Below are 25,635 nucleotides of genomic sequence, written 5' to 3' on the forward strand. Positions count from 1 at the left end.
GCAGCAGGGCTGATAGCAAGGACCAGCACGGCCACAGAAACATCAGTTCAAAAGCAAACAACACAATGAAGAGGGAGCTGCAGTGGCTGAGTGTACTGGGCAGTTTGTGGTGATGTTTCCAGTGGTGGCAGGAGGAAGTCAAGAAAGGCAGGATTTGGTATCGATCACTGCCTTCCATTTCCTGGGCTTCATGTAGGCCCTTTCCTTCTGAGTCCTCTTTTAATTAACACTCTGAGTTAAAATTCTGCAGACTGAAATCTTGACTCAACAAAGAAAGACTGTTTCTAAAAGTGGACTGAGTGGTTAGAGTGGTTGTAAGATAAACAAGCCATATATCCCATAGCCTTCAGCTTCCAATTTCACTGCAGTCCCACTCCTGAACACTGACTTGATAATAACTGAGGGAATATCAGTGGATGTCTTATGGCTACATCTATATGCACATACACACTTGAGATTTCTTGAGCCACTCTTTGAGTGGAGTCTTTTTTTTCAAATAGCTTTTTTCTTTAGAGGAGTTTGCCCTGTCTTTAAAATATCTGCTGTCTTTGTACTCCTTCAATTCAGTATTCCTTCTATAATTTCTCAACAGCACTCTGGGAAAAAAAAAAGAGGAATTGAGTTTGAAAAAGGTAAATATGTCTGTTCTGAAGTGTAGTCACAAGAATGTCGTCGCAGCAGAGTTGCAGAGGAAGGACTCACCATCACAGCACTTGCTGCCTGGACTTCTAGAGTAGAAGGCTCCATTTCTTTCACCAGGAGTCCTTAGGGTTCCCACTCAGCTGAGGGGTCAAGCCCTCAAACACTCTGAAGGGAAGCTAAGCACGGATGTTGTGTTCATTTAGTGCAGAGTAGAGGGTCAGAATGACCTTTTGAAGGCTATACAAACTTCCACTGCTTGATGGATGTCAGTACTCGAAGCTCCTGAGCTGCAGAGCACAAGAGCTGAGCACAGGCCCTGTCCTTGGAGGAGGATTCACACAGTTCCTAGGTAGGACTCTTGGTCTGTGCACAGCTGAGTGGTGCTTCTGCCAGACAGCTTCAACTCCTGCAAGTGCCCCTGCCTTGCAGAAAGGCTGATGGTAAAACTCACACAGAGATAGATGTATTTGCTCTATGACTCTGAGGCAGGACCTTCCCTGTGGCAAGGTGTGTTAGATTTCCTTTCCAGTACAAAAAGTGTTTACACTGAGGCTTAATCCCCCATTTCATGGGAGCAGCCATGGTATCTGCTCATATGATTACACTCTATCTTCTGCATGAACTTCTGATTATCTATTGATGGGACAGTACTGAGCTTTTCCCTATTAAAATAAAATAGAGAAGGGGAGTGAGGGAGGAGGAAGGTTGACCTGGTTTTATAAGGGAGGTAAAAATATATCCCATTTTTCATGAAAAGATAACCAGCCATCTAACAGTATAAACTTTCCATGTGTTGAAGGCAGAGGCACAAGGAGGCAAGAAGCAATATCTTCCCTTGAGGTCTGCCAGCAGAGGGAGTGCTGCAGTGCAGTGGTCACAGATTGTGTCCGAGAGCAGGGAAACTGCTGGAGCCTGAATTTTACCTGTTTGTGTTCCAAATTTGATTTGACATATTATACTGCCATATTGACAAAAAATGATCTTTTCATATTTCAGATCAGTAACAATATTAATTATTGATACAATCTAGAACTTTACATTTCAGGAGTGAATATACTCTTGTTACTTAGTGCCTTGGCTAAAATTTAGGATTTCATTTGGTATAGATCAGCTGTCAGTGAGAACAAACCTACAAATATTTTGATAATAGTTGTCTCATATTGCTGCAATGATGAAAAAAAATGTATTTCTGATGCAAACTGCAGCTTGTAAAACTTAATGGAAGAAATAAAGCACAGATACAAGACACAGAGAGCCATGAACTTTTCTGTGTTGTGCAATCATTTTGTACACTTATCTTCTGCTATCTTTGACACTTATCATCTGCTTAACACAGGAAACCTTCATGCCTTGTCACTGCCTCACCTTCATCTGCTGGGCAGTCTCACGTGGCTGGAGCTAAGGCAGAGGGATTTGAGGAGGCACTGGGATGCAGCCGGTGTTTATTGGGGGCAGTGTGTGTTTGTGTGTGCACAGTGCTCTGGCCAGGCGCCTCTGCACCTCTAGATGGCTCCCAGATCCCACACTCTGGATCCCCCCACACCTTGGCCAACATTTCTGCTGAGCTCTCTGTGCCAGCAGGGGTGTCAGTGTCAAAGGGGAGATGCTGGGTTTGGCTTTGAGCTATTAAAGCGTTTTTATGTTGGAATAGGCTTGTTGAACAGAACTGGAGAAGCTGTGGAGTGCAGCAGAGCCACTGCCTGTGGTATTTGTCTGCTCTTGCAGCCTGTGCTGATCAAGTGTCCTACGGTAACACCATGGTGGAGGTGACCTCTGGGGCCAGGTTAATCAGACTCTGGGCAGAAACAGAGCACTCGGCCTGGTGGTGGGTGGAGGGAACACACTGAAGTTTTGGGAGTTATGGTGCTGTTATGATGTTCAGATATTTCACCGATTCTGTGCCTTGCTTTGCCATTGGTCCCAACTGCTCCCTTCTGCCTTCATTTGGCACCACCACCTTGAGTGATGGTAGCTGGCAGAGCCTTGCTCACCTAGTCCTGCTGATTTTGGACTTAATTTGCTATTTGGAGGCTTTCCAGTGAAGGCACTAAATACCCCTAGAGCAGGACATGCAGTGGATGTCCACGTGTTTCCTCATGCCAGCAGTCATTAGCCTAGTGCGAGTTCTACACATCGACACAACTGGCTTTGAGAGATTTTTTAGTGAAAAGTGACTGCAGCTTTTGGGAACAATAAAAAAATCCATCTTTCCTGGAAAAGGGAGATATGTTGTTTTAGTGACTTCATATATAAATGGTTCTGTATATAAAAATGTTGCCACTTTACATTGAGAGCTCTACAAACAGTGCTATTGCTGTGTACAGATGATTAACAGAACATCTGTGTCACCAAACTGCTTAGTGCCAAAATTACTTTTGCATGCCTGTACATATCTGCACTGGAGCAAGAACCTCCTGGGAAGCTGCTTTTCTCATCCATCTGTGAATTTTATTTCCTCTTGTAAAGTTAAGATGCAAATGTTTGTGTCCTGCATCAAAAACTGAATATGTTTTGCAAGGCAAATGTCACCACTCAGTGGTTATTGAGCACTTTCCCCAGTACCTGCAGAGGGTTTCATTTCCAGTGCCTTTCTGAGTGCCTGTGGAATTGCATTTATGCACAGAGCAGAATCAGTCTGAAGGTTCAGAACCTCTGCTGACAAAAGCATCCCTGTTCAGCAGTCCTCGTCAAGGCACAATGCTGCATCTGCTCCTCTTCCTGCTGGTTTGCCCTTTGTAAACATCTGTAGCACCTGTAATATCCACTCAAATGACAGGCAATTCAGAAAAAGTGGTTTTCTGCTGACTAAGAAACAAAAGTTCTGTCTGAAGTTAATGTCTTTCAATCTATTTCTTCCTCATTAAGCGTAACAAGGTTTGTTTTTACAAGGCAGTAGTAAATAAAGGCAATTTAACAAAAGAGCTTGGGTATCTGGATTTGATCAGGAAGATAATTTGAAGCCTCAGGGACCTTATGTGGCTATTTGACATGTTGTTTTCTCTATAGTCTCTAATTTGAATCTTTGCTGGGCCATTTTTCCAGCCACAGTTGATCAGTGCAGAGGGATTCGGGGTGGGTTACAGCTACTGCTCTGTCCCCTGCATTGTCACCTCGTGTCTGAAGTCCTTTCCCAGAGGCAGCTTTTTGAGGGGTGGTTGTGTCACCATGAATTTAAGATACTTTCTCAGGTTCTGTGCTTCTGTGTTATGTGAACCCTGAAAAAAACAACTCTGGGCATGTGGGAGGGCTCTCCCAAAGAATTTTGTTTTCTCTTCACAGAATAAACCTTTACATGCAAATTCATTTGCCTCACAAAGTTCCCTGAGGTAGGCCTGTGTCTCTTTATGGCATGTATAGTCCAACCCCTGACTGGCATCCAATTTGCTTTAAGGATTTCTGGACAGGCTTTGCATTTATTTAGGTGTGGAAAAGTGTAGGTAAGTTGAGACCATTAATGCTGGGTCTGTATCTCTTTCCCAAATACATGTGAAGGGCTTTTTTGGTGTAGCTCTGTGGTGACTGGGGTGGTGTGACAGGTTCCTGGGGATGGCAGCTGTGCTCCATCATTGCCAGGAACAACTTCTGACCTCTGTGAAAAAACTCCATGTGAAGGGAACGTTTCTTGTGCTGTGTTTGCTTTGAATCCAGAACATAATTCTGTTCATGAAAAGCCATTTCTGTGACTGTTCTTCTGGAAAGGCTTGGTGATCTTAGATCTTTTGAGGCATTTCCAACCTGGCAAACATCCAAGTAGCATCCTAGAATAACATTATCTTGAGCAACCTTTGCCAGCCCAGCTGGAGAAACCAAGGCCCTGAGACCAGACTCCTCCCTCTGTCTTCAAGACTGTCCCTTTCAGAACAGAGGTGTATCAAAGCCACAAAAAGGAGAAATGGAGTATTTCAAATGCTGTTTCTGTCCTGTTACTGAACATACCTTTGTTTTTTCATCTATGCCCTCAGCTCAGGATGTCCCTAAGGACAGTAACAGTTCCATGATCAGCATTTTTCAAACCCCAAGGCCACCTATGTCTCTACATGGTTGTAGAAAAATCTCAGATTTTCACAGCTCTCATTACACAGAGGCTGGGTGAGTTTCATGCTACCATGTTAGAATATTAACCATTTAGCTGTCATGAAAAGTTAAGAATTCGATACTGAGTCAGGATCCCTGGGAAGCCAAGGAGGAGTTCCAGGAACTCAGTCATTTCAGTAATTCCATTCATCTTGTTTTTCAAACATACAGGACACAAACCAATACAAGTGACCCTAGACAATGTTACAGCTGAAACCTGAAGCAGCTGTATCAGCAATCTTAAATTGCAGTGAAGGGGACACTTTCATTCACTGGTTTTATCTTTCTTTCCTTCCCTGCTTTTCAAGTGGCAGAGTTCAGAGCACACAGCACTCTGCAGGATGAGACCTCCTGTAAATGATTCCCTCATCCCTGCCCTGGGAATTGCACATTCCCTTTCCCTGATGTGCAGGCACTGAGAACAGAGGACAGCTGGCTTGTTCTCACCTCCTAATGGGAACTGCATTTTAGTCTGTCCCATTGCAAATCAAAGACATTGGCTGTGCCTTTCTATCAAACAAGGTGTGAACGGAGATTTATGAAATGTACATGGATAGCAACTCAAGAGTTGTTGCCATCACCTGTGGAGAAAACAATTGTCTGGATCCTTTGAAATATCAACTGAAAATGCTTTCATGTTGTCTTGACCTCAGGGAAAAACTGTTCTGATGTTCCTGGAGCTGGAAATGAGGTGATAACTAGGGACAGGTCCAAGTTAGTGGGAAAGCAAGTCAGACTTTCTTGGGGAACCTGAATGCAAAGTAAAAGCAAAAGACATCTAAATGGTCAGATTCTTTTTGTGGTTTTAAAAATTAAGGAGAAAATCCTTCATTGAAAGTCTAGTTGAAGTAATACAATTGTCACTTTAACCTCTCCTGCCAAGAGTTAGGCAGAGAAAATTAGGGAGATACAATATCTGAGAAACTCACTATTGTGCAATATAATATTGTGTGAGAAAATTATTCAAGTATCAAATCTGATCTAGAGAAAAAATGATACCTGAATTCCTCACCAAATGAAAACCGTTCAGAAGCCAAGACTGACTTAGCCAATGGGAGCAAATGTCACATATGAGAGCAACTGGATGGGAAGTATCTTATTTTATGGAGATAAAGGTCTTCACTTCACACATCAAAGTCACAAGGTTTATTTTTCCAGTGACTTTAGTTTGACATTATTATATATGGCTACATGCAATAACAGCAAGACAGATCAGTAACTTCAATTTCATCCTATTATCCTGGCACGTTTCAGAGATGGTAAGAGAGATTCAAGAGAAAAGTAGTCAGGGGGATGCAGGACTAGTGGTTGGCATTAATTGGAGCCCTTCATACCTAGAAGTTGTTTCCTTATTTCCCACAAATTGTAGAAGCAATTGTAGGGCCTCTGTTTCTACTTTAAATGCATAATTTTGTAAAATACCCATTAAAAATAATGAATTTGGGAGGGCTCACAGCATGAATATCCTGACATTGCTATGTATGGGATTCTAGATGGAGAGTAAGAGATTTCTGTGAGAATTTATTTTTGCAATTTAATTCATACTTATCCTTGAGGACAGCTGGGCATCTTCATTACTTTGCTTCTACTTGCTTGAATAGTTTTTATCGAGTTTCTTGCTGTCTGTAAGTTTGTGTTCAGAGCAGTGTTGAGGGGCAGAGCTGGTGCTGCTGAGCAGCTGCCTCTGCTCTCGCTGCTGTGGGAGCCAAGCGCTCCCACCTTCCACGAGTGCAACGCTGCCCTGTGCTGCTCACTGCTCCTGTCCCGGGGACACCAGGACCTGCCTGGCTGGAGGAGCCCAATTCCAGGTGTCCCTGACTGCACACAGTAAAGGACACACGGCTCTGCTCCTTGGGTGACTCGTGTTGCCACTGCAGTGCAATTTCATCAGGTTCAGAAGCGATTCTTGGACTTGAAGTACTGAATTCTCCCCCTTGCCTCCTCCGTTCAATTTGTATTTTCCTTCTGCTGTCTAGAGAAAATGCCAGTCTTCTAATTGAGAAATTCCCATATGGAAATAACTCCTGTCTTTCTTTTTCCCATTCACTATGTTTTGGGGTCAAAAATCAGAAGCTGTGTGATCTGTCCTTAGATGTGATTTGCAGTTTGTCTCCCCATGTGAGGACTCACACTTCCTCTGTGACAAAGCACCCCTGCAGCTCAGGCTAAAGGATCTTGTGTTCCAGTTTGATGGATGCCATTCTCTTGTGGTGATTTTGGTCCTTTGTTTGGCTTGCTTTGCCTCTTTTTATTTTTTAGAAAAGTTCTTCATTGTTTGTTATCTCAGCTTTCAGATTTTAAAATATGCCTATCATTCTCGTGAGGACTGTCACTAAAACCTGGGTGAAGAGGCATCCAGCATTAGGGTTAAAAGCTGCCATTTATATTTTTGTGGCATCTCATTCTAGATACGAATGGACTGAAGTGAAATCAGGCAAATATTTCAGTTGGACACATTTGTAGAACTTCTGACAACAGCTGAACCTGAAGCTGACAGACAGCAACTATTTTTACCTCAGGAAACTTTGAAGTCACTTTGCTGTGACTTCATTTTCTACTTCAAAGTTGAGAAATATCCAGGCCTCTGCTGCAGAAAAGAAGGTTGAGGCTCTCCCAGGGATAGCTGTCTGTAACAAAAACATTTCCTAATACTGACAGTGTGGTTTTAATCCTGCTCAGATCCAGTGATTTGGATGTGCTCTGATAACTGATCCATGTAGTTCTCCTGGTATGAGCCTTCTGGAAAATGAGATTTGAGGCCTTTTTCACATTTGGTTCAAGTTTTGGTATGGGTAATATCTGATTACTCAAGTGCAGTTATTCTGCATATATTTATGCCACATTTCTGTAATACAGACACTAATAATTACTTCCCAGGTTTTTCACATAGACCTCCACCTCAAATGTGAAGATGTTTACACTGGAGTTTCTAGATCTACTGGCAAGGGATGATTTCCATTTGATGTATTTGAATGTGAAAAGTGTTTTGGTAATGGGCTGTGAAGGATATGGCCAAAAGTGAAATTTTGGCCTCTGCATAGTTACATATGAAAATGAAAAAAATGTTAATTAAGAAACATTAAAAAAAAAAAAAAAGGCAAGAAATAGAAAGACCTCAGGACCATCAAGAAGTAAGACATTAAGTATGACTTGCAGAGACATCAGTATGTGTTGAATTAATTGTGTTCTGAAGTCCCTTTTCTAATAATAATTCATGTTACCCTGCTGCTGTGAGATATCATTGCTAAATCGTTCTTTCTTGTTTCTTCACAGACCCCACAGCCAGTTGAGAACTACATCAGTGAGGGAGAGTTTGAAGACGATCTGAGCTCTTCCACCCCAAGCACAACCGAGCTGGAGGTACGTGGATCCAGCCAAGAAACAGATGAAGATTATTTTGAAACCGTGTCACATCAGAGTGGATCTTTGTCAGATGTGAAAACTGAGCCTTATGAGAGTGCATCAGACACAGAATCTCTTTCCAGTGACATAACTGGGAATGCTTGCTCAGATTCAAACTGTCTGTTTACTGAAAAAAAACCCTTGTGCTGTAATCTTCCCAAAGAAAAGGCAGAAACCTTCCATGAACTGAAGTGCTCCGGGAAACCAGAGTTCACCCAGCATGCACAGCTAGAATTGTCCTCCAAGACAAAAGAAGCACCAAGCAAAACTGAATTTTGCATACAGTTTGCAGAGTTGGAGGGTGAAGAATTGGGTGATGAAGAACTAACATTATGTAGTGATACTTCCATCACAGAGAGCCAAGTCTCTGACGAGGGCCTTTTATCACAGACAAAGAGAAAGTCAGTAACAGCACTGCAGAGCAAGGCAGAGCTAGAAAGCAGTGAAGTGCAGTCCTGTACCAATGCAGTACTTACAGAAAATGATGTTGCAAGACTGAAGGAACAGCCTGCAGTATTTAGCATTGCTTGTTTCAAAGCAAACTCAGAAAGTTGTTTGATTTTTCCTGAGGTACAGCAGTTTTCCTTCTGGTCAGATGCAGCACCAAGCTGTAGCTTGCCTAATCTTCATTTTGAAACAAGTGGACTCAACTGTAAAAGTGACACTGAGACACCTGACTGTAAGTGGGAATTAGAGTCTATGTCCAGTATAAAATGCAGAAGGAGGAATTCAGCTGACAGTGTGGACACTACAGGTAAAAGGATAAAACATGGAAGTACAGAGACCATGTTGACATCAGATTCACCCTTCTACCAGAGTTGCTTCAACCCAAAATCTTGGCTACCACACACAAGGTCAGAGATTAGAGCAAGTAAAGCATGGCACAGTGTACCTGACAATATCAGTGCTCAAAGAGAGACAGAATGTGTGGTGAGCTGTATTCACCCAACTGACAAATTTAGATGGTCGTGTTCCGGAATACATCTTCAAGAGCTGGATTTTGAATACACTTGGAAAAACTTAGGAAGGGTAACTGTAAGCCCTGAAAAGGCTACAGAAGTAGAGGGGCAATTTGGCATAGAGAGATCTCTTCTTGATACTGACACAGACTCAAAGGAGTGTCAGGTTCCTCAACCAGCAGCCTCTCCCCAGTGCACTGATTATTATTTGCACTCTAAATCAGAGACATGTGGCCTTAGCCCAGAGCCAGCTGGTAATTGTGCCGACAGCTTAACATGGAGTGATGCTTGTGAGGGCAATCCAAACCACAAAGAGACATCCTCTTCCCTGGATTGTGATACAGTGATCATAAACACCGAGGAACTTACACAAAATGATGAGTACAAAGATGAAAGGGATCTGGAAGCAAGTAGATTCCCATGTGACACTGATGTTGAATCAGACCCTGGTGACACTGAGAACCCTGAAGCTTCTCATGCAGGGGTTCCTGCTGTTGTGGAAAGCAGAGACTGTGATTGTACTGTGAACTGTGTTTCCAATAGTGGAATACAGCACAAATGTTTGGAGGAGAATGGCCTGGAATCTGAACTGTCAGATAGGGAGATTGTGGCAGGAGGAAGATGGGCAGATGATTCTTCTAATCTTGGCTTTGGTTGGAAAGTCCTGGAAACTGCAATGCAACCAGATGGCAGTGACAGAGGAGCAGAGCATGGAGAGTCTGTGCAGCAAAATACAAGTTGCAAAACTGGTGCCTTAAGGAGCCACCCGGAGCTAGGAACAAATGAACATCCTACTCATGAAGGAAAGGATGAAGAGAGTGTCTTTGCTGTTGAAAGGACTCCCAGTTCAGATTATGTAAGGCAGGGAAGGGATTTAATGACTATTCCAGAATTAAAGCCTGCCCCAATTATAGTCTCTGCAGAGGAGAAAGGATTACAGTCCAAAACACCGAATGACAACCTTCCTACTGAAGTGGTAGCTGAAACATTAGGAAATGTAGTGAGCAAGGATTTGATGTCTCCTCATACCGTCAGTGAAGCTCATGATGAGCCAGAGAGAGTTCTGAGTGAAAGCTGTAACTACGAAGAACAAATTCTGGCCATCCACCCCATTCCTGGCAGTGCAGAGGTACTCTCTGGTAGGGAAACAGCTGAAGTAAAACCAGAAATTTCAGAAGACGAAAGACAGAAAACAGAAGCAGTTTCATCCTTAGGGTTCACCTGTAGTAATTCTGCAGTAGCAAGTGCAAAAGTGGAATTCAGGAATATTGATTTACCACTAGGCAGTCATACAATTACTGCAGAAAGTCAGACAGATTCATATGAGGAATCACTCATAAAATGCCCCGGGGGAAGCGGTGTGAGGGTCTCTGAGGAAGGGCCCTGCAGAGCAGGGACACTGGTGATTGGTGCAGTGCCACTGGAAGCCAGCAGCAGTGTCATAAGCAGGGTGTATCAGGGAGATGGTGCTGCTGTCAGGTTCTGGACCCTTGAAGGGCCCAGCTCTGTAAAATCACAGGGCAGAAGTGGTGTGCTGGCCTCTGAGGAGCAGCCCTGCAAAACAAAGAGCAGTTTTGAATTCAAGACCGAACAGTTAGGAAAGCCAGGCTTTAGGAACCCTGCAATAAGCCATTACCAGGTGTCTAAGGAAGCGGGATTCAAAGCATATCAAAGAGCAGAGAAAGGTTTAAATATTACCAGTGCAGTGACACTGGAAACCAGCAGCAGTGTAAGCAGTTTGTGTCAGGGACACGGTGCTGGTGTCAGCCTCCAGGGGCCCAGCACTGTCTTTGAACAAGCAATAGGCAGGCAAGGAAAGGAAAGATGTAATGGCTCAAATAAAACAACAGGTATTTGTGAAGAACCCTCTCCTAGGGAAAGGAAGGAGGGCTTTCCTGCAGAAGACACCTCTAGCCCCAGCAAAGACAGTGCACTCAGCCTAGATGTGTCTGATGTCTTTGACGAGTCTCTGAACAGGGACACCCACAGCACCTTCATGCTGGGCCTGGATAATGTCAGCACCTGCAGCACCAACAGCGAGGAGCTGGATGAGAGCTCATCCCACATCCTGGGAAGTAACGGCAGTCTTCATAAAACTGTGCAAAAGCCAACAAAGAATGAGAATAGCGGGAAAGCTTCCAGGTTCTTAGTCTTCTCAAAAATGACATCTCTCAGGAAAAATAAGCCTGCCTCATGGGAAAACCAGGGGAGCAGCAGCATCTTTGGCACTAAGGCAAAGACAGAAGAACTGGATATTGGGAAAGATGATGAAGACACTGCAAGCTTACTGTCTTTCAAAAGTTGTTCATCTGGTTTACTCTTCCACAGGAAGGAAAGTTACACCTCTGAGTATTCTGATGATGATGATTTATTTTATGAGAGACCTGCGGGATTGTTCAACAGATTGAGCCTGAGGAAGGCCTCTGGCTCTGGTCGGATACTGATGGAAGATGCAGATCGACAAGCTTCAGCTTCATCTGAAAACAATGACAGTGAACCTGTGGAGCATTCAGGGATTAGAAAATCATTCCCTGAAAATGAACACAAAAGAAACAAAACCCCCGAGGGTAAGAAGTTCAGGACAAGGTTGGCCTTGGCACACAAATCTCTCTCAAGCTTATTTGAGTCCAAATGTCCAGAAAAGGAAAACACTGAGCAAAACTCAAAAGCATCAATGAAAAATGAAAAGGAGAAAGCCAAACTTCGCCAGAGCGCCTGGAAAGCTTTTCTAAAAAGCAAGGAGGCAGAGGGACTAAAAAGGCCTGTCTTAGTAAGTTTATCATCCACACAGGAGAGTCTTCATGCAAGCGGTGGCCATGTGTTATCCCCAGTACAGCGACAGCATAGTTCCAATGGACACACTTTTTTAAAAACAGAAACAGATCATGGCTCCTCAACAGACTATTTTGACAGCTCTGTGGAGCCTGTGGATGTCTCTTCACCTGCACGTATGTGGAGAAGACGAGTACAGTCCCACGACTTGGGTGTCAGGTACTCACAGAGTTCAGACTGTGATGAACAGCAGGAGGTTCTGAGCAACAGTTTAAACACTTCTCTAGAGGAATACTGGATGAAAACTCCATTTAGCCCCCCTGAGTTGCAGCTGGCATTTAGTCAGTCAAGTCCATCATGTCCCCAGCTCTCCAGTTCTGATGGTAAAGACATGCCTTGCAGGCCCATGAGTCCCAAACCTCAGAGCTCACGATCCACTTCTCAACACAGAAACTTCCATTATCCGGGGCGAGTGTGTGCCACTTCCATGATCTTCTTTGGGAGCAGCTCTGGAGTGGAAAGCAGCCTGGAGGCTCCCGAAAGACCAAAGACGCTGAAACCCAGAGGAAGTCTTGTACACTCGTTGGATGACTTCCAGAGGGATGACAGTGGCATAAGCAGCCAATCCCAGATCAGCTTAAACACAGCTTCTTCTGTTAGTGACATGCTCCGAGATGAGGTGAGTTGTTGTCAGGGAGGGATCAGGGGGTGCCTGTGGTTTGCACTTGTTTGCTTTACTGTGGTTTAGGAATTCCAGTGAAACTCTTCAATTGGCTCAAGGACTCATAAATATTCCTCTTGGTCTATCATAGGTAGTACAACTCATTCTCTGTTTCTGTTTGAGATTATATGAATTGATGCTCTCTTAAAGGGAGGCTTTGCTACAAAACCCCAAAGGAATGGAGCAATCACAGCACTCTTAGAGACTGTACAAACATCACCCTGCTCATCTCCCCTTTTAGGCTGGGTTTTCCCCCTCTTAAGCCAGAAGTGGGCTTTGTAACTGGTTTGTAGTAAATAAGTTTCTCATTGTAAAAGGCAACAAAGAAATCAATTCCTATGGCTAGCAGTCACTTTTTAAGAAGTAAAATCACTTTCTTTAGGCAATGAGTAGCTGTCACAGATGACACAAAAAGAACCACACGAGGTCACGCTGGTGAGCGAAGCAGGAAAAAAGGGACGAGTGTATTTACAAAACTCAATTTTATACATTTCCTATGGGGCCTGTGGATTGGAGGATGGAATTCTACCTTTCAAATCACATTGGTCAAGCCAACTGTCAATCAACTTTCTCCTCCCAACTTGAAATATGTAAACAATTAAAGACAGTTAGCAAAACAAGGCCATTGTTTATAGTACAAACTGCGAGAAAGTAAAATTTCTGATTCCAACATGAAGAACATTACAGAAGGCTTAGAAAAGTCTTCAAAACCAGCGTGACAAGTAGCTGTCTTTTGAAGTACCATGTGTCTTTTGCAGCCACCATATGTACCTTTTGATTGCTACTAGAAGTCCTTTTCTGCCTTTTCTACAACAGACAGGAAAAAAACCCCAAACTGCGGACTCAGAGTCTCCTTTTCCTGTTGCATTTTGTTCTAATCCAGGTAACATTAAATCTTTGCCATAGGGCTGAGTCTCACGGAACAGATTGGATCTTCAGTAGGGACTTCATGACTGGCTGAGACCTCTGAAAGCAGAGACTTCCTCAGTCAGAAGGCTTTTAATCCCAGAGAGGATTTCCCAAGTTGTAAGGGTCTGGGAGTTTAGGAACCTCTTTCAGTGGCTAAGCACAGCCCCCAGAGTGACCGAGACTGAGCTCTGAGATCCCAAAAAATAGCTTGACCATGCTGCTTCTTCAGTATTATTGCTGATGAGCAATAACAAAAACATTGAGAAATGAGAGAATATTTTTTTTGAGCAGATTGTCAAAAGTGGCATTTCAGAGAGTGCATGAACTTTTGCGTACCCCAAGCAGACAATTTTCAGAAGGTTCAATAATCTGGAACTGCTTGATCAATTCACAACAGCTGGGGGCTGCTGGTGTTCAACTCAAATGAGCCTCACCATTTTTGCTGCTGTTGCCTTTTGCCTGTCAAATCCCAGCTTATATTAAACCTTTAAGATACCCTCCAAGACCCTTTCTCTATGTTTTTTTACAGAAACTCCCTATTTTTTGTATAGAAACACCCAAAGATATGCAGAACCATGGCTTTATCTAGCCAAGTCTGGAAAACCTCCATTGCTGAATGTTTCACTGCCTCTCTGGGAAACATATTCCTTGAAAAAATTTTTTTCCTAATGCCCAACAAGAACTTTCCAAGTTGCAGTTTCTGGCCACTCTCTTGTGGCCTTGTCTGGCACTACTGAGAAGAGCTTGGATCCATCATCCATGTAAATACAAAATTGTTGGTGACTGCTCTTATACTGCCTTTAGAGCCGTCTTATCAGCTTGAATAAACCCAGCTCTCAACCTCTCCTCACATATTCCCAAATGAAAGTGTTTTGGTTGATTGGCTTGGAGTTTTTCTCTAAAGCTGTCTGGAATCCAAAGAATTGTTTAGGGGGCAGTTTGAGAAGTGAGAGTTGTAGTATCAGAATTCCAGGGGGGAAAGGGGGAGAGAATTAGCCTTATTCCCTTCTGTGCTTAGCTTTACTTGAAAATCTTTTGTTTCATGGGCATCACCTTAACCTACAAGCTTAATACTGGACACTGCATTCCAAACAAGAGACTGCAGCCTAGGAAAAAGAAAGAGACTTGGACTATACACACTGTCAACAGATGAAGCCTCTCAGAGGATGAATAAAATCATTGACCTGTAAATTACAGCTCAAAAGAACATCTAGAAAAGAGTGTAGAGATGAGGCATGTGTAAAGCCTTGAAAAGGCAAGCCCACATGCTATAATGTAACCATTAGGAGCAAATAAATAATTACTTGATTGCTAAATTAAATTATTCAAAGAAAACCATGAAAAATTTAAATGGTTTCTAAGACATATAAAAACAGTTTAATTTTCTTGATTCTTCTGGAGGCTGCAGAATATGATATCTGAAATTGGACACATGCAGCTGGAGCCTAGAAATTAATGCAAATGTCCCAGCTTTCAAAACACAACATCTAATATATTAAAATAGACAGGGCTTTATTTATTTCCATTTTCATGACATTATGAAATGAAGCGGAATTGCACTCTGGGTTTTTTAAATGAAGCTGTATTTTCAGGAATCTCTGAAAATACAACAGACATTGGGCAGAGTATACTTGCAGTATTAAATCTTTCCAAAATAATTATCATCTACATGCTAAGGATGGTCTTCCTTATGTATGCTGCTTCCTAAAGAGGTCATAAAAATCAGTTTATTGGTAAATATGAAGAAGAGTCCTTTTCTGTTCCACCTGAATAAAGACATTAGTGCAAAACATCTGTAACAGTGAAGCTCTTGGGCTCACTTCCCATTGTGCTCTCCAGGATGGGGATTTGTATTTGTTCCCCAGCCCCAGGCAGGTATTTTTCAGTTGTGTCAGCATTACCTGTGCTAGTGCTGTGCCAAACTGCACTGGCTCAGCTGGCCCTGGACACCCGTGGCTGCCGCTCAGGTAAGTAACTCACCTGAGCCTGGTGGAGCACACACAGCCCTCTCCCATTGCCTGCCACTGGATGACATTCTCCAGGTCTCATCCGGGACAAAGACTTTATGCTGGAAACAGCAAGACAGGACCATTACCAGTTTGCCCATCTGCCAGACCCTTCTCTACAAGTTTAATTAATCTGTTCATGGCACGATTTTATTTGAATAACTGTGTTACTTAGCAGGCAAGAGTGAACTCTCCTAAAATGTCCCATGGCTGGAATTCACCTGTTCTTCACCTTGGTCCTCTCCAGTAAGGTGGGGTTAGGCACAAAACACCCTTTTCACAGAATCTGTTCTTTCTGGATTATGGCATCTCTTACCAGAGGCAAAGAAGAATTGACCTGGAATTGTTGGATAGTTGAAAGTAGATAGGAAGTGCCTGTGATGGTTTGAGGATTGTTTTATTTGTGTTCTTCAAATGATCTGTGAGAAACTGGACAGATGCTATTGTCAGGACACAGCAATTTTTTGTCATGAGACTCCTGAGTTCACTCATTCCCCAGTATTACCTCCTCTCTTAAATATTATTGATTCTGTCACTGATGCTACCTGGAGTAGTAGCTGGTTTCCTCAGGGCACACTTGATTTCAAGTTGTTCTAGTACAAAATCTGTAGTTAGTGCAACCACTGAAATGGCAGTGAAGGGCAAAGCTGTGCAATTCCTTATTCTTGGCCCGCATCAAGCAAATAAAATGGATAGTGTAAAAAGCACATCAGGAAACACAGGGCTTAATATATCAAACCTGCAGGCATCTACAGAGCTTTTTCACATTGCATAACTGAAGTACAGTTGGAAAACCAGGAACAGAGGTAATTTTTCTATTTTCAGAGACATCGTCTGTTTTTGTAAATAATATTATACAGACAGAGTGACCTAAATCCTGGTGGTCATGTCAGTGTGATATGCAATCTAAAATGAGGGTGAACAGGGCACTGTCCTGTGCACAGGGAATGCATACTGCACCCTCAAAGGATGGCAGAGTGGCTGCTCCAGGGTGCAATGCTCCTGAGCATCTTCTTCTGAGAGTTCTGTGGCTGAATAACTGAGCTTTGCCGTCTGCTGTTCAAACTGCCTTGAAGCAAACAAAATTTCCACCCAACAAATGCTGTGTTTTCACCTGCAGTTTGTAAAACAGGAGTCAAAAGAGCCATGTCAAACAGCACCTGAAAAGAGGCCCAATAAGAAATGGGTCCCCCATTGCAAAAGGAGGCTGCCCCGGGTTCCACTGTGCCCACGCCCTGTCTCCACCCTGGAGAGCAAAGCCCAGAGGCTCTCCTTGCCTGCTCCAGAGGAAAAAGCCAAGGAGATTCCAGAGAGGAGGAGGAAGAGACCCAAACCCCTCTATAAGTGCTTCAGCTTCGATGATGTTTGGATGGAGAGGAATCAAAAAAGGAAGCTCGAGAAGAAGACACAGCCAGAGGGAGGGGTTCAATTGCAACATCTCCCAGAGGACCCCTCAAAAGTAAGAAGCCATACACCGACCTCCTCGTTCCATGGCACTGTCTTCCTCTGCTCCAGCTGCTTCTCTCTGCTGTCACCATATTCCTGTCCTTACACTTTGTCTGGTACCACTTCTGTCAGCATTTCTGTGGGCCTGGTACTCTGTGGAGGCTGCTGAAATACCAAACTGGTCCTTAAGTGATGATCTCTAAAGGTGGTGGGTTTTTTAGCTTTGTCATTGAACAGTTCATGCCCTGTGAGATGTTGGAAATAGAATGCAAGAGAATCAGGTTGCTTTGTGAGCTGAGTGATTGTGAGGGCAAGGAACAAATCAAAGTTTCCTTAAATCAATATAAATTAAACCGGTGAAATCCCATTCTGTGCCCTGTGGTGTTGTTATATAACTTTAATAATGGACTTCTAAATTAGACTTCCCTTGTATCTGAGGCCAGCTCCACAATTCCTACTGTAGCAAATTCCTGCTGTGAAACACTCGAGAGAACACTGCCATTGGATTTTTAGCTATTAATATTCTCGTCTCCACTGAGGGAGACTTTTAGTTCAGCATTAGATTGCTTGTGAAAAACTTTGTGGCTGTTGTGACTCACACTGATGGCATCTGTTACTTTTGGATGCAGAGCTAAGGTCTGTTCCCTTCAGGGAGAGTCACAAATCTCTATCCAAGAGCCAAAATTAGCCTTAATACATACAAAAGAACTTCTGGGGAAAAAGGACATGAGATCAAGGGATGCTCTATGAAGTCTCTCACCATAATATTGAGAAAGTTTCTGATCAAGCTTGAAATCAAATAGCAGATACTCAAAATCTTTCCTCGGGGGTTTCTGTTTTGGTCTTTTATCTGTATCTGTTTCCCTTTCTCTCTGTTGTCCTGGTTGCCTGTTTCTCATTGTTACATTAAGATGACAATTTTGGAGAGGAGATGAGGCCTCAGTAGTGCTATCACCACTTTAGAATATGCTTGAGCTCATGTGCACAGATAGTTCTGTGACTGCTGAAGGGGAAACGTTGGCCTGCCCACTGTGGCTTGGCCAGAGAAAACCTGGGAGAGCTCCCATCAAACTGACAGACACCCGGGAGAGCAAGCCAGGCCGAGCCCAGAAACAAGGTTTCTGAAAAACTGCCCCCTGTTCTCCCCTTCTCAAGGAAAGATACTAAAAATCTGTGCTCTTGTGTATGTGTTGGGTGCTTCAACACCAAGTGTTGCCAGTTGCTGTGTGGATGGGTGCTGGATATCATTCTCTGAGTGTTTCCCACTCTCAGTGCAGTGAGGATGCTCCCCTGGCTCAGCTCCCTTCTACCTATGTGATGGAGACAATGAATAATGCTCTTGAGGCTTGTGTATGTTAGGACAAACGAGATTCAAAAATACATGACTGGGGTTACTTTTCTACCTTGTCAAAGTTCTGAGTGCACAGTGCTGCACAGGGATGAGGCAGGCTAGTGAAAGTGAATGCCTGGCTTACACAGGGTCAGGGATTAACAGAAATCAGTGAAACGTACTAAAAATATTTGTCACAATTCCTGGACAAGCATGGCTAGTGATGGAAATCCAGCCGGTGCTGCAGGGCATGTGGGGCAGCACTGGGACCATTAACGCTGCTAAGAGGAGTGACCAGCTCCTCAATAGCTTCCCCTGGAGCCATCACATTACACGCCTTGAACGCTGTCTGCTGTGCTGATTGCACCTTTGGAGGCTGCCAGAAAGCAGCTTCTCCTTTAAGCATTTCCACCCCTATTTTCTGGTGCAAACTTACCTCCAAATTGCAATCAGCTGCAGGATGCTTTGCAGCTGCCCCTGTGCCCACAGAGGCCTCTCTGAACATCGCCTGCCCGGGGCTCTCGGGCAGTTTTCTGCTTTGTTCTTCTCTGGGTGAAGTGTGTAGGTAGGTGTGGGGTTTACTGTTTCTGTCCGTTTGTGTTCTGTGGGTTGTTGACACTTTATCTTTGTGGGCAGGCCAAAAAAGCAAAATGCTGGTTTAGGTCTTTTTTATGCCTATATGAGTGAATTTCTTGGCCTGTGCTTTTTATTTATAATAGTAATCACACAGTTTCTTCTTCATATTATTTTATTCTGTCTTTGCAATGCTCTAGTCCTGTAACAGTGCTGGTTTATTCACACTCCCAAGTGTCTTGGGAGTGCTGTCACAGGCTGCGGTGTGTGAGGGCTGTTTTAGAAGGATGTTGAATCCCTTTTAATAAGAAGGAACAAATTATCACCAAAGAAGCTCAGTAAGATGTTCATTGTCTTTTGTGACTGCAACAAGGCGACTGTATGGGGCTTTGGAGAGCTGAAATTACAAGTCTGATGTTTTCTGACACGGCTGCCTTGGCATTCTGTTGTGACTTAACACATTGTGATAAGTCAAGATCAGGTTAGCCCACAAGGTGATGTAATACTGCAAAATTGGGGAAACAACTTAATGGGACAGAGCAGAGAAGAATTCTTGATTATTGAAGTGCTGATTTCTGACACCACTATCATTCAGATCAATGTGCAGAGAGGAGCATAGTGGAAATAAAAGGCTGCTCTGAGGGCTGGCAATTGGGAGAGGAAAAAATGGACAATCGAGAAACTACCTATAAACAACAACAACAAAAACCCACACAAAACCCAAAAAACATTTAAAATGGCAGTTCCAAATAATTCTGTATATTGTGGATTGGTTTTGCTTGGGTCCAGTAAGCTGCTCTGTTTCCTTAAATGGGAACAGCCTGTGTAAATTCCCAGTCCAACTCCAAGCTTGACCCAGCTGTCCCTTATGATGAGATGGTGCCAGTAACAAGCTGAGCAGCTTCTGATCTTGGGCCTTAAAGTCTCAATACAACACCCCCATGCTGCCCAGCCCAAGGGAAGAAGAGAAGCATAGCTGGGGATGAATCTATATTCTTTTGCTTGTCCATAGGCTCTGCCCTTCACACGGTGATGGGTTTCAGGCTGTAGCCTGGGGTCCTCTTGCTTGTTTTGAATGCAGGAGAAGTTCCCTAACTGGAGCAGAGACAATGCCCCAAACCACTGACATATGGAATGCTGTAATGGCAATGGGCTCTGTTTTGGGAATTATTTTTGCTGGGAACTGCCTGTCTGTTGCCATCCAGTGCTTTCCTGTTTTGACAAAAACTTAAACCCTGGCTCTTAAGCTTGATGCCTCTGGAGTGCACAGCAATGGGAGCACAGACATGGCTTCGATGTGCATTTGTCTGAGCACAGTTTGTGCACTGCCAAATTAGAGAGATTCCTAAAGGGCCCATCAGGGGGCTATACCCAGAGGGGTATTGTGCAGAAGAAGCTCTTTTATTTTGAAAGATAAATGAGAAGCAGTGAAAAATTAGATCTTTAGCGCATTGCTCTGAGTATGACTTCCTGGAAATCTGATTTTACCCCATCCAAAACACGAGAAAATGAAGTTTTGTTGTGTGGTACCATGAATATGAGCACTGTGGACCACTCAGATAGACTTTAAGAGGGAACTGAACACTCTTTGAGGACTTTAATGAGAAAAATCTCCCCCTGACATGCACCTGATAAGGCATGGATATACAACAGAGACCCAGCCTCTGCCAGGGTCTGAACTGCCGTGCATAAGAGCATAGAAATAACCTCTGGAGCCTTGGCAGAAAATACAGGAGAGAGGACCTTTACTATGGTCTGCTCCCTCTTTTCTCATCCTCTCCCTTGTGGGTTGTGCAAACCCTGCCCTCTTGTTGCTAACACTGCTGAAAATGCTTCTGCTCCTGAGTTAGGGTGGTACAGGCCTGGCTTCCATGCTACAGCAATCAAATGATGCCTGTGCCCAAAATTTGCTCTGATGTCCCAGGAGTTAATAGGAATGAAGCCTGCAGTTTTAACAGCCTTAGGCCAAGGTTCTGCTTTCTAGTCTTAAACAGAATAATCATGCTTTCCATGCCTTTTATGTAAATAACCTAGACTTTATCCTTGACATTTTCAGAGCTGTGGCCCAGTAAGCTTGATTTTCACTGTCACCAGAAGAGTGTGTGCTCTCACTGGGTCTTTGCTGCAACTTGTCTAGAAAAACAGGCACTGCTCAGGTTGATTTGAACAGGGCTTGTGCTATCCCTCAAGAGAAGGTGATTTGTGCCAAAGTATTGGCAGAGTTCTCCTTGTCTTAGGAAAGTTAAAACTGGAATAAAAAACCAAACCAGGCATGGAGCAGCAGCACTCTCAGCTGTGTGAGCACTGTGCTGGTTAGTTTTGGAGGGAGGGTTTGGCTAATGGCCATCTACAGGACAGGCTTCAGCATCAAGGCTGGTCAGCAGGCTTTCTGCTGATGGGACATGCTGTGGGCTGGTGGGGAGAGGGAAAGATCCTGGAGAGAATCCTGGACCTCAGGATGCCGAGTTCCTGGCTCAGTGAAGGATGGAGATGTAACTGAAGGTCAGTGGCAAAGGGAAGGGGCAATAGTGATAGAGATATAAACTGGCTGTGCCCATGGGACCAGTGCCTACTAACCAGCTGATCTCCCAGTCACTGATGTTTTCTGTGTGGCAGTGATGTGAGAGAGGAGAGAGAAAGGGAAAAAGGGATAAAAGCATACCTGCAGCATGCATTAATGGCTACATTCTGTATTAGAGGCTGTGAGCTATGTGTATGTATCTCTAGGTTTTCCCCTTTAAACCAGCAAAGCTCAATGAGATCTGGCAGTGCTATAGAGTATTCAAAGTTTCATTAAGTTCTACAAGTTTTATAAAATCAATCAGCCAGGTAGAGGAGAGTGTGAGAATTTTTACCTATACTTTTAGCTGAAGAGAAGAATGTTGTTACCCACATTCTGTATGGCTGGGTACTGGTACTGATAAATCTCTGAAGGGAAAGCTTCAATACCAGGCGAGGACCTATTGGTCCCAAAGCTGCAGGAATAGTTCTGTGGTTGAGAGGATGACTCCTTGTACTGATATTCTTCTCCCCGACCCCCACTAGAAACATTTCAAGGGAAGGAGTGAAACTTTCTGTGAATGGAGGTGTAAGTGGTTGTATGTGAAATATGAATCCAGTACCTGTTTATCCACTTCTGTTCTTACCACCTTGCAGTTTTCCTTGCCTTCTCACTGCTTTCTAACGTTTCTTGCCATAATCATCCGCTAACGTGCTGCTTTCTTACATGGGCAGGTATCACAGGTAGGAGGAGGTGCTCAGGGGTGAATGCTGTATTTTGTCCTGTGGGACATCTAAACTGAATGTTTGTTGCCTTTGTTTTCCCTGTCCTGTCCAGGCTGGAATAAGCCCGTCCATCACATCTCCTGTTGCCTTTGAGGTCCTGCCGCTGAAGCTGCAGGCATTTTCGCAGAGCACTCCCACAGGCCTGGACTGCGTGGGCTGGAAGCGGCGCGTCTCCGCTCCGGGTGCGTACCCTGCGCTGCCGGCTGTGACTGCGAGAGCTCAGCTCTGCTCCTGGGCTGTGGAAACTGTGATAAGCGTCCTAACCTGTTCAGGGTGATAGCTGCATCCGTGTCTGAGCAGAAATCTGCTTTAGAGTTGAATCTTTCCTGTGCTTTTCACATTCTGGTTTGTTTTGTCCCTGAGTGGATAAGCAGGGTGCTGTTTAAAGGCATGGGCAGCTTTTCAGTGAAGAAGAGATCCCTGGTAGCAATGATAGTCTGCTTGATGGAGAAACATTGTGTTGTCTCGTGAGAACTCTGTCTCACCTACAATGATGTCACCTATTTCACACTCTTGAACTAGATTTCGGCAGATAAAATAAACTCTGCCTTGTGTTTGCTGGAGAGCACTACAGTGGGTATGGTGAGGTTCCTCTCAGGTTGTTAATTAGGCACTAAAGCAGCTAAATGAGCCTCTAGAGACAGAAGTTTCCTGTACTTTAAATCCCCTTAAAGAACAAGTATGCTGTGTTTTCATGAGGAATGCACATGAAGTATCATGTCTGCTTCATTTCCAATGACTGGCACTTTCTCAGAATTAAAATGTAAGTTGCACAGATTATTAAACTGTGAGATGTATCTTTGCCAGGTTTTTAAATTCTCCATCTGACAGTGCCTGCCCGAACACTGCAGATATCTCTATCACAGCACTTTGGGCTGGAATAAGAAAAACAGAATGCAGAGGAGTTGTTTGGCAGTTAGGAACCTAGCCAGGAAAAGCCAGCCACAGTTGGGTGCCAAACTGCCATTTCTGCCTCAGAAGGTCTCTGTACCATCGATTAAACCCTGCTGGAGTTACCTAATTAAGGGACAATAACATTGTGCTAATTACATCAGAGTTGAATGGTCATAGTATTTTGTCAAGCAAAACTGGTTTGCTTTCTGACACTTTGTGCAGCTCGTGCACAGAGTCATGAGGCTTGATCTGGAAATAAGAGAACTATTTATTATTGTGGTGTTGAGAGCTTTGCTTTTGCTCTCTCACCACTGAGGGCTTTGATCACTTACTGTCACAAGCATCTGGTGCTGCCCCAATGCTTAGGACCAGCTCCCTGGCTGAATCAAAAAAGCTGCAGCTTTACTCCTTGAAAATCCCAGATGGAAACCCATCACTGTCAAGTTGTCTGTGCATCTCTGACATTAGCTGAAATCCCTGAGCACTGCTGTCATAGAGGTACATTCTGAGTCACAGCTGAGACAAATTTCATGGTAGTTCCCAACTGGGACATGAGGGAGTTAAAAAATATGTATGAATTTCTGAGGGTGAATAGGGGAAGCAAATGTATGCAGACTGACCAGCTGGCAGTGCTGTAGGTGTTTATATGCTGTCTAGAAATGGGGCCTGCAACCTGAATCGTCTGTGATTCACACAGTACTCCTGAGATAGGTACAAGTGAATTTCACACCATGACCTAAGCCTGGACCTCAAGAATTTCTGAGTAAATGTAGCAAAACAAATGAAATGGAGCAGAATCATTTTTCCACCACCAAACCATGCTCCTGGGAAAGGAAACTGATGGAGAAAGGAAGCAGAGGTTCTTCTCCCACAGCTCTCTCTATTAACTGCTACTTGTGGGCTTCATTTGAAGCATTTTGGGGGAGATGGATGCGGGCATGTGTCCTACCTGTGGTAGGATGTGCATGAGAAGAAAACTGCGAGTTACTGAAGTAATACTCTGAAGCTGATGGATCAGTTTTAAGATTGGCTATGTCCTTGAGGCAACAGTAGTGCAACAGAAAGCCCTCTTTGATTCTTGCACAGCTTTGTTGTGGTACTTGTTGGTTTTGACAGAGCTGTAGGACATGTAAAATAAATATAAAATAAACGGTCAATTAATTTGATCTAATTTTAAGATTTCTAACTGCAAAGCTGCAGCTGCTTGTACTAATGACCACAGTCTATGCTTTATTCATAAAAGACACTGATACAAAAGTGCTGTGCAATATCCAGTGCTACTGCATACTTCCATGTTGGAAACATGGATAAATTGCCCACTCCCGAAGTCTGCCCCTCCTCACCTCGTGCAGGGAATGCTGCAGAGACTGTGAGCGTGTGAGGGTGTGGAGGCCTCCCTAGTTCTGTGTGAAACGATGGCTGTGACGGTCCCAGCCCAAAGGAGCCCTGCACAGCTCTCAGACTCTGCCATGCACCTCCCCAGGGGCTGGGGACAAGGGCTGGGGACAGACTGACTATCCTAGGTCAGGCTGCGTGGTTTTTGCTAGGACAGCACGAGTGCAGAGAAGTTTCATTTCAGCTCTGTATCTGCTCGTCACGCTCCTCTCTACAACTGTCGCTGCCTCGCTGTCCTGCTGGCAGGAATGGGGCAGCCCCGGGCCGTGCCCGCCGTCCCCGGGCGGTGCCCACTGTTCCCGGGCTGTGCCGCTGTTCCCGGGCTGTGCCGCTGTCCCCGGGCGGTGCCCACTGTTCCCGGGCGGTGCCCACTGTCCCCGGGCAGTGCCCGCTGTCCCCGGGCAGTGCCCGCTGTCCCCGGGCAGTGCCCGCTGTCCCCGGGCAGTGCCCGCTGTCCCCGGGCAGTGCCCGCTGTCCCCGGGCAGCCCGTGCCGAGCTGTACCCGCTGTCCCCGGGCGGTGCCGCTGTCCCCGCGCAGCCCGTGCCGAGCTGTGCTGCTGTCCCCGGGCAGTGCCCGCTGTCCCCGGGCAGCCCGTGCCGAGCTGTGCTGCTGTCCCCGAGCTGTACCCGCTGTCCCCGAGCTGTGCCCGCTGTCCCCGGGCAGCCCGTGCCGAGCTGTGCCCGCTGTCCCCGGGCAGCCCGTGCCGAGCTGCGGCACCGGCAGGTGGCTCCGGCCGCTGGGAAATGCGGCGCTGCCGGGCTGCGCGGCGACCCCGCCAGGCAGGACTGCGGATGAGCCCCTGCAGCACCCCCAGGGCAGCAATGTCACCGTCCTGTTCAAACATCAGGAGCGCCTAAGGAGTTTGGAACAGCTTTCTTGGCCGCACCACACACTTCAGCAGGTAGTGTTGGTGAATATCGAGTGTCCTTCCCCTTAAGTTCACAGAATATTCTGATTTGGAGGGTACCCAAAGGATCAAGTCCGACTCCTGGCTCTCCCCGGGAGCCACACCATGTGCCTGAGGGCCTTGTCCAAATGCTTCTTGGACTGTGGCTGCCTTGGTGCTGGGACCACTGCCCCGGTGCCTAACCACCCCCTGAGTGAAAAAAAAAATCCCATAATATCCAAACTAAAACTCCCCTGACAACTTTAGGCCATTCCCTCGGGTCCTGTCAGTGAGTGCCAGAGAGAAGTGATTGTTGTCTGTCCCTCTGCCTCCCCTTGGG

General features: G+C 44.8%; 1 protein-coding gene across 1 annotated transcript in view; it reads left to right on the forward strand.

Annotated features, from left to right (window-relative positions):
- The window catches only part of ARHGEF4 (Rho guanine nucleotide exchange factor 4), a 213,670-nt gene that overhangs the window by 87,562 nt on the left and 100,473 nt on the right, over positions 1 to 25,635 (forward strand). The window contains exons 3-5 of the mRNA XM_063407860.1: positions 7,990 to 12,528; positions 16,606 to 16,944; positions 22,172 to 22,301. Coding sequence (XP_063263930.1) covers positions 7,990 to 12,528; positions 16,606 to 16,944; positions 22,172 to 22,301 — 5,008 coding nt within the window. The remainder of the gene's footprint in view (positions 1 to 7,989; positions 12,529 to 16,605; positions 16,945 to 22,171; positions 22,302 to 25,635) is intronic.

This window comes from Prinia subflava, chromosome 11 (assembly GCF_021018805.1).
Source record: "Prinia subflava isolate CZ2003 ecotype Zambia chromosome 11, Cam_Psub_1.2, whole genome shotgun sequence".
NCBI classification, from domain to species: domain Eukaryota; kingdom Metazoa; phylum Chordata; class Aves; order Passeriformes; family Cisticolidae; genus Prinia; species Prinia subflava.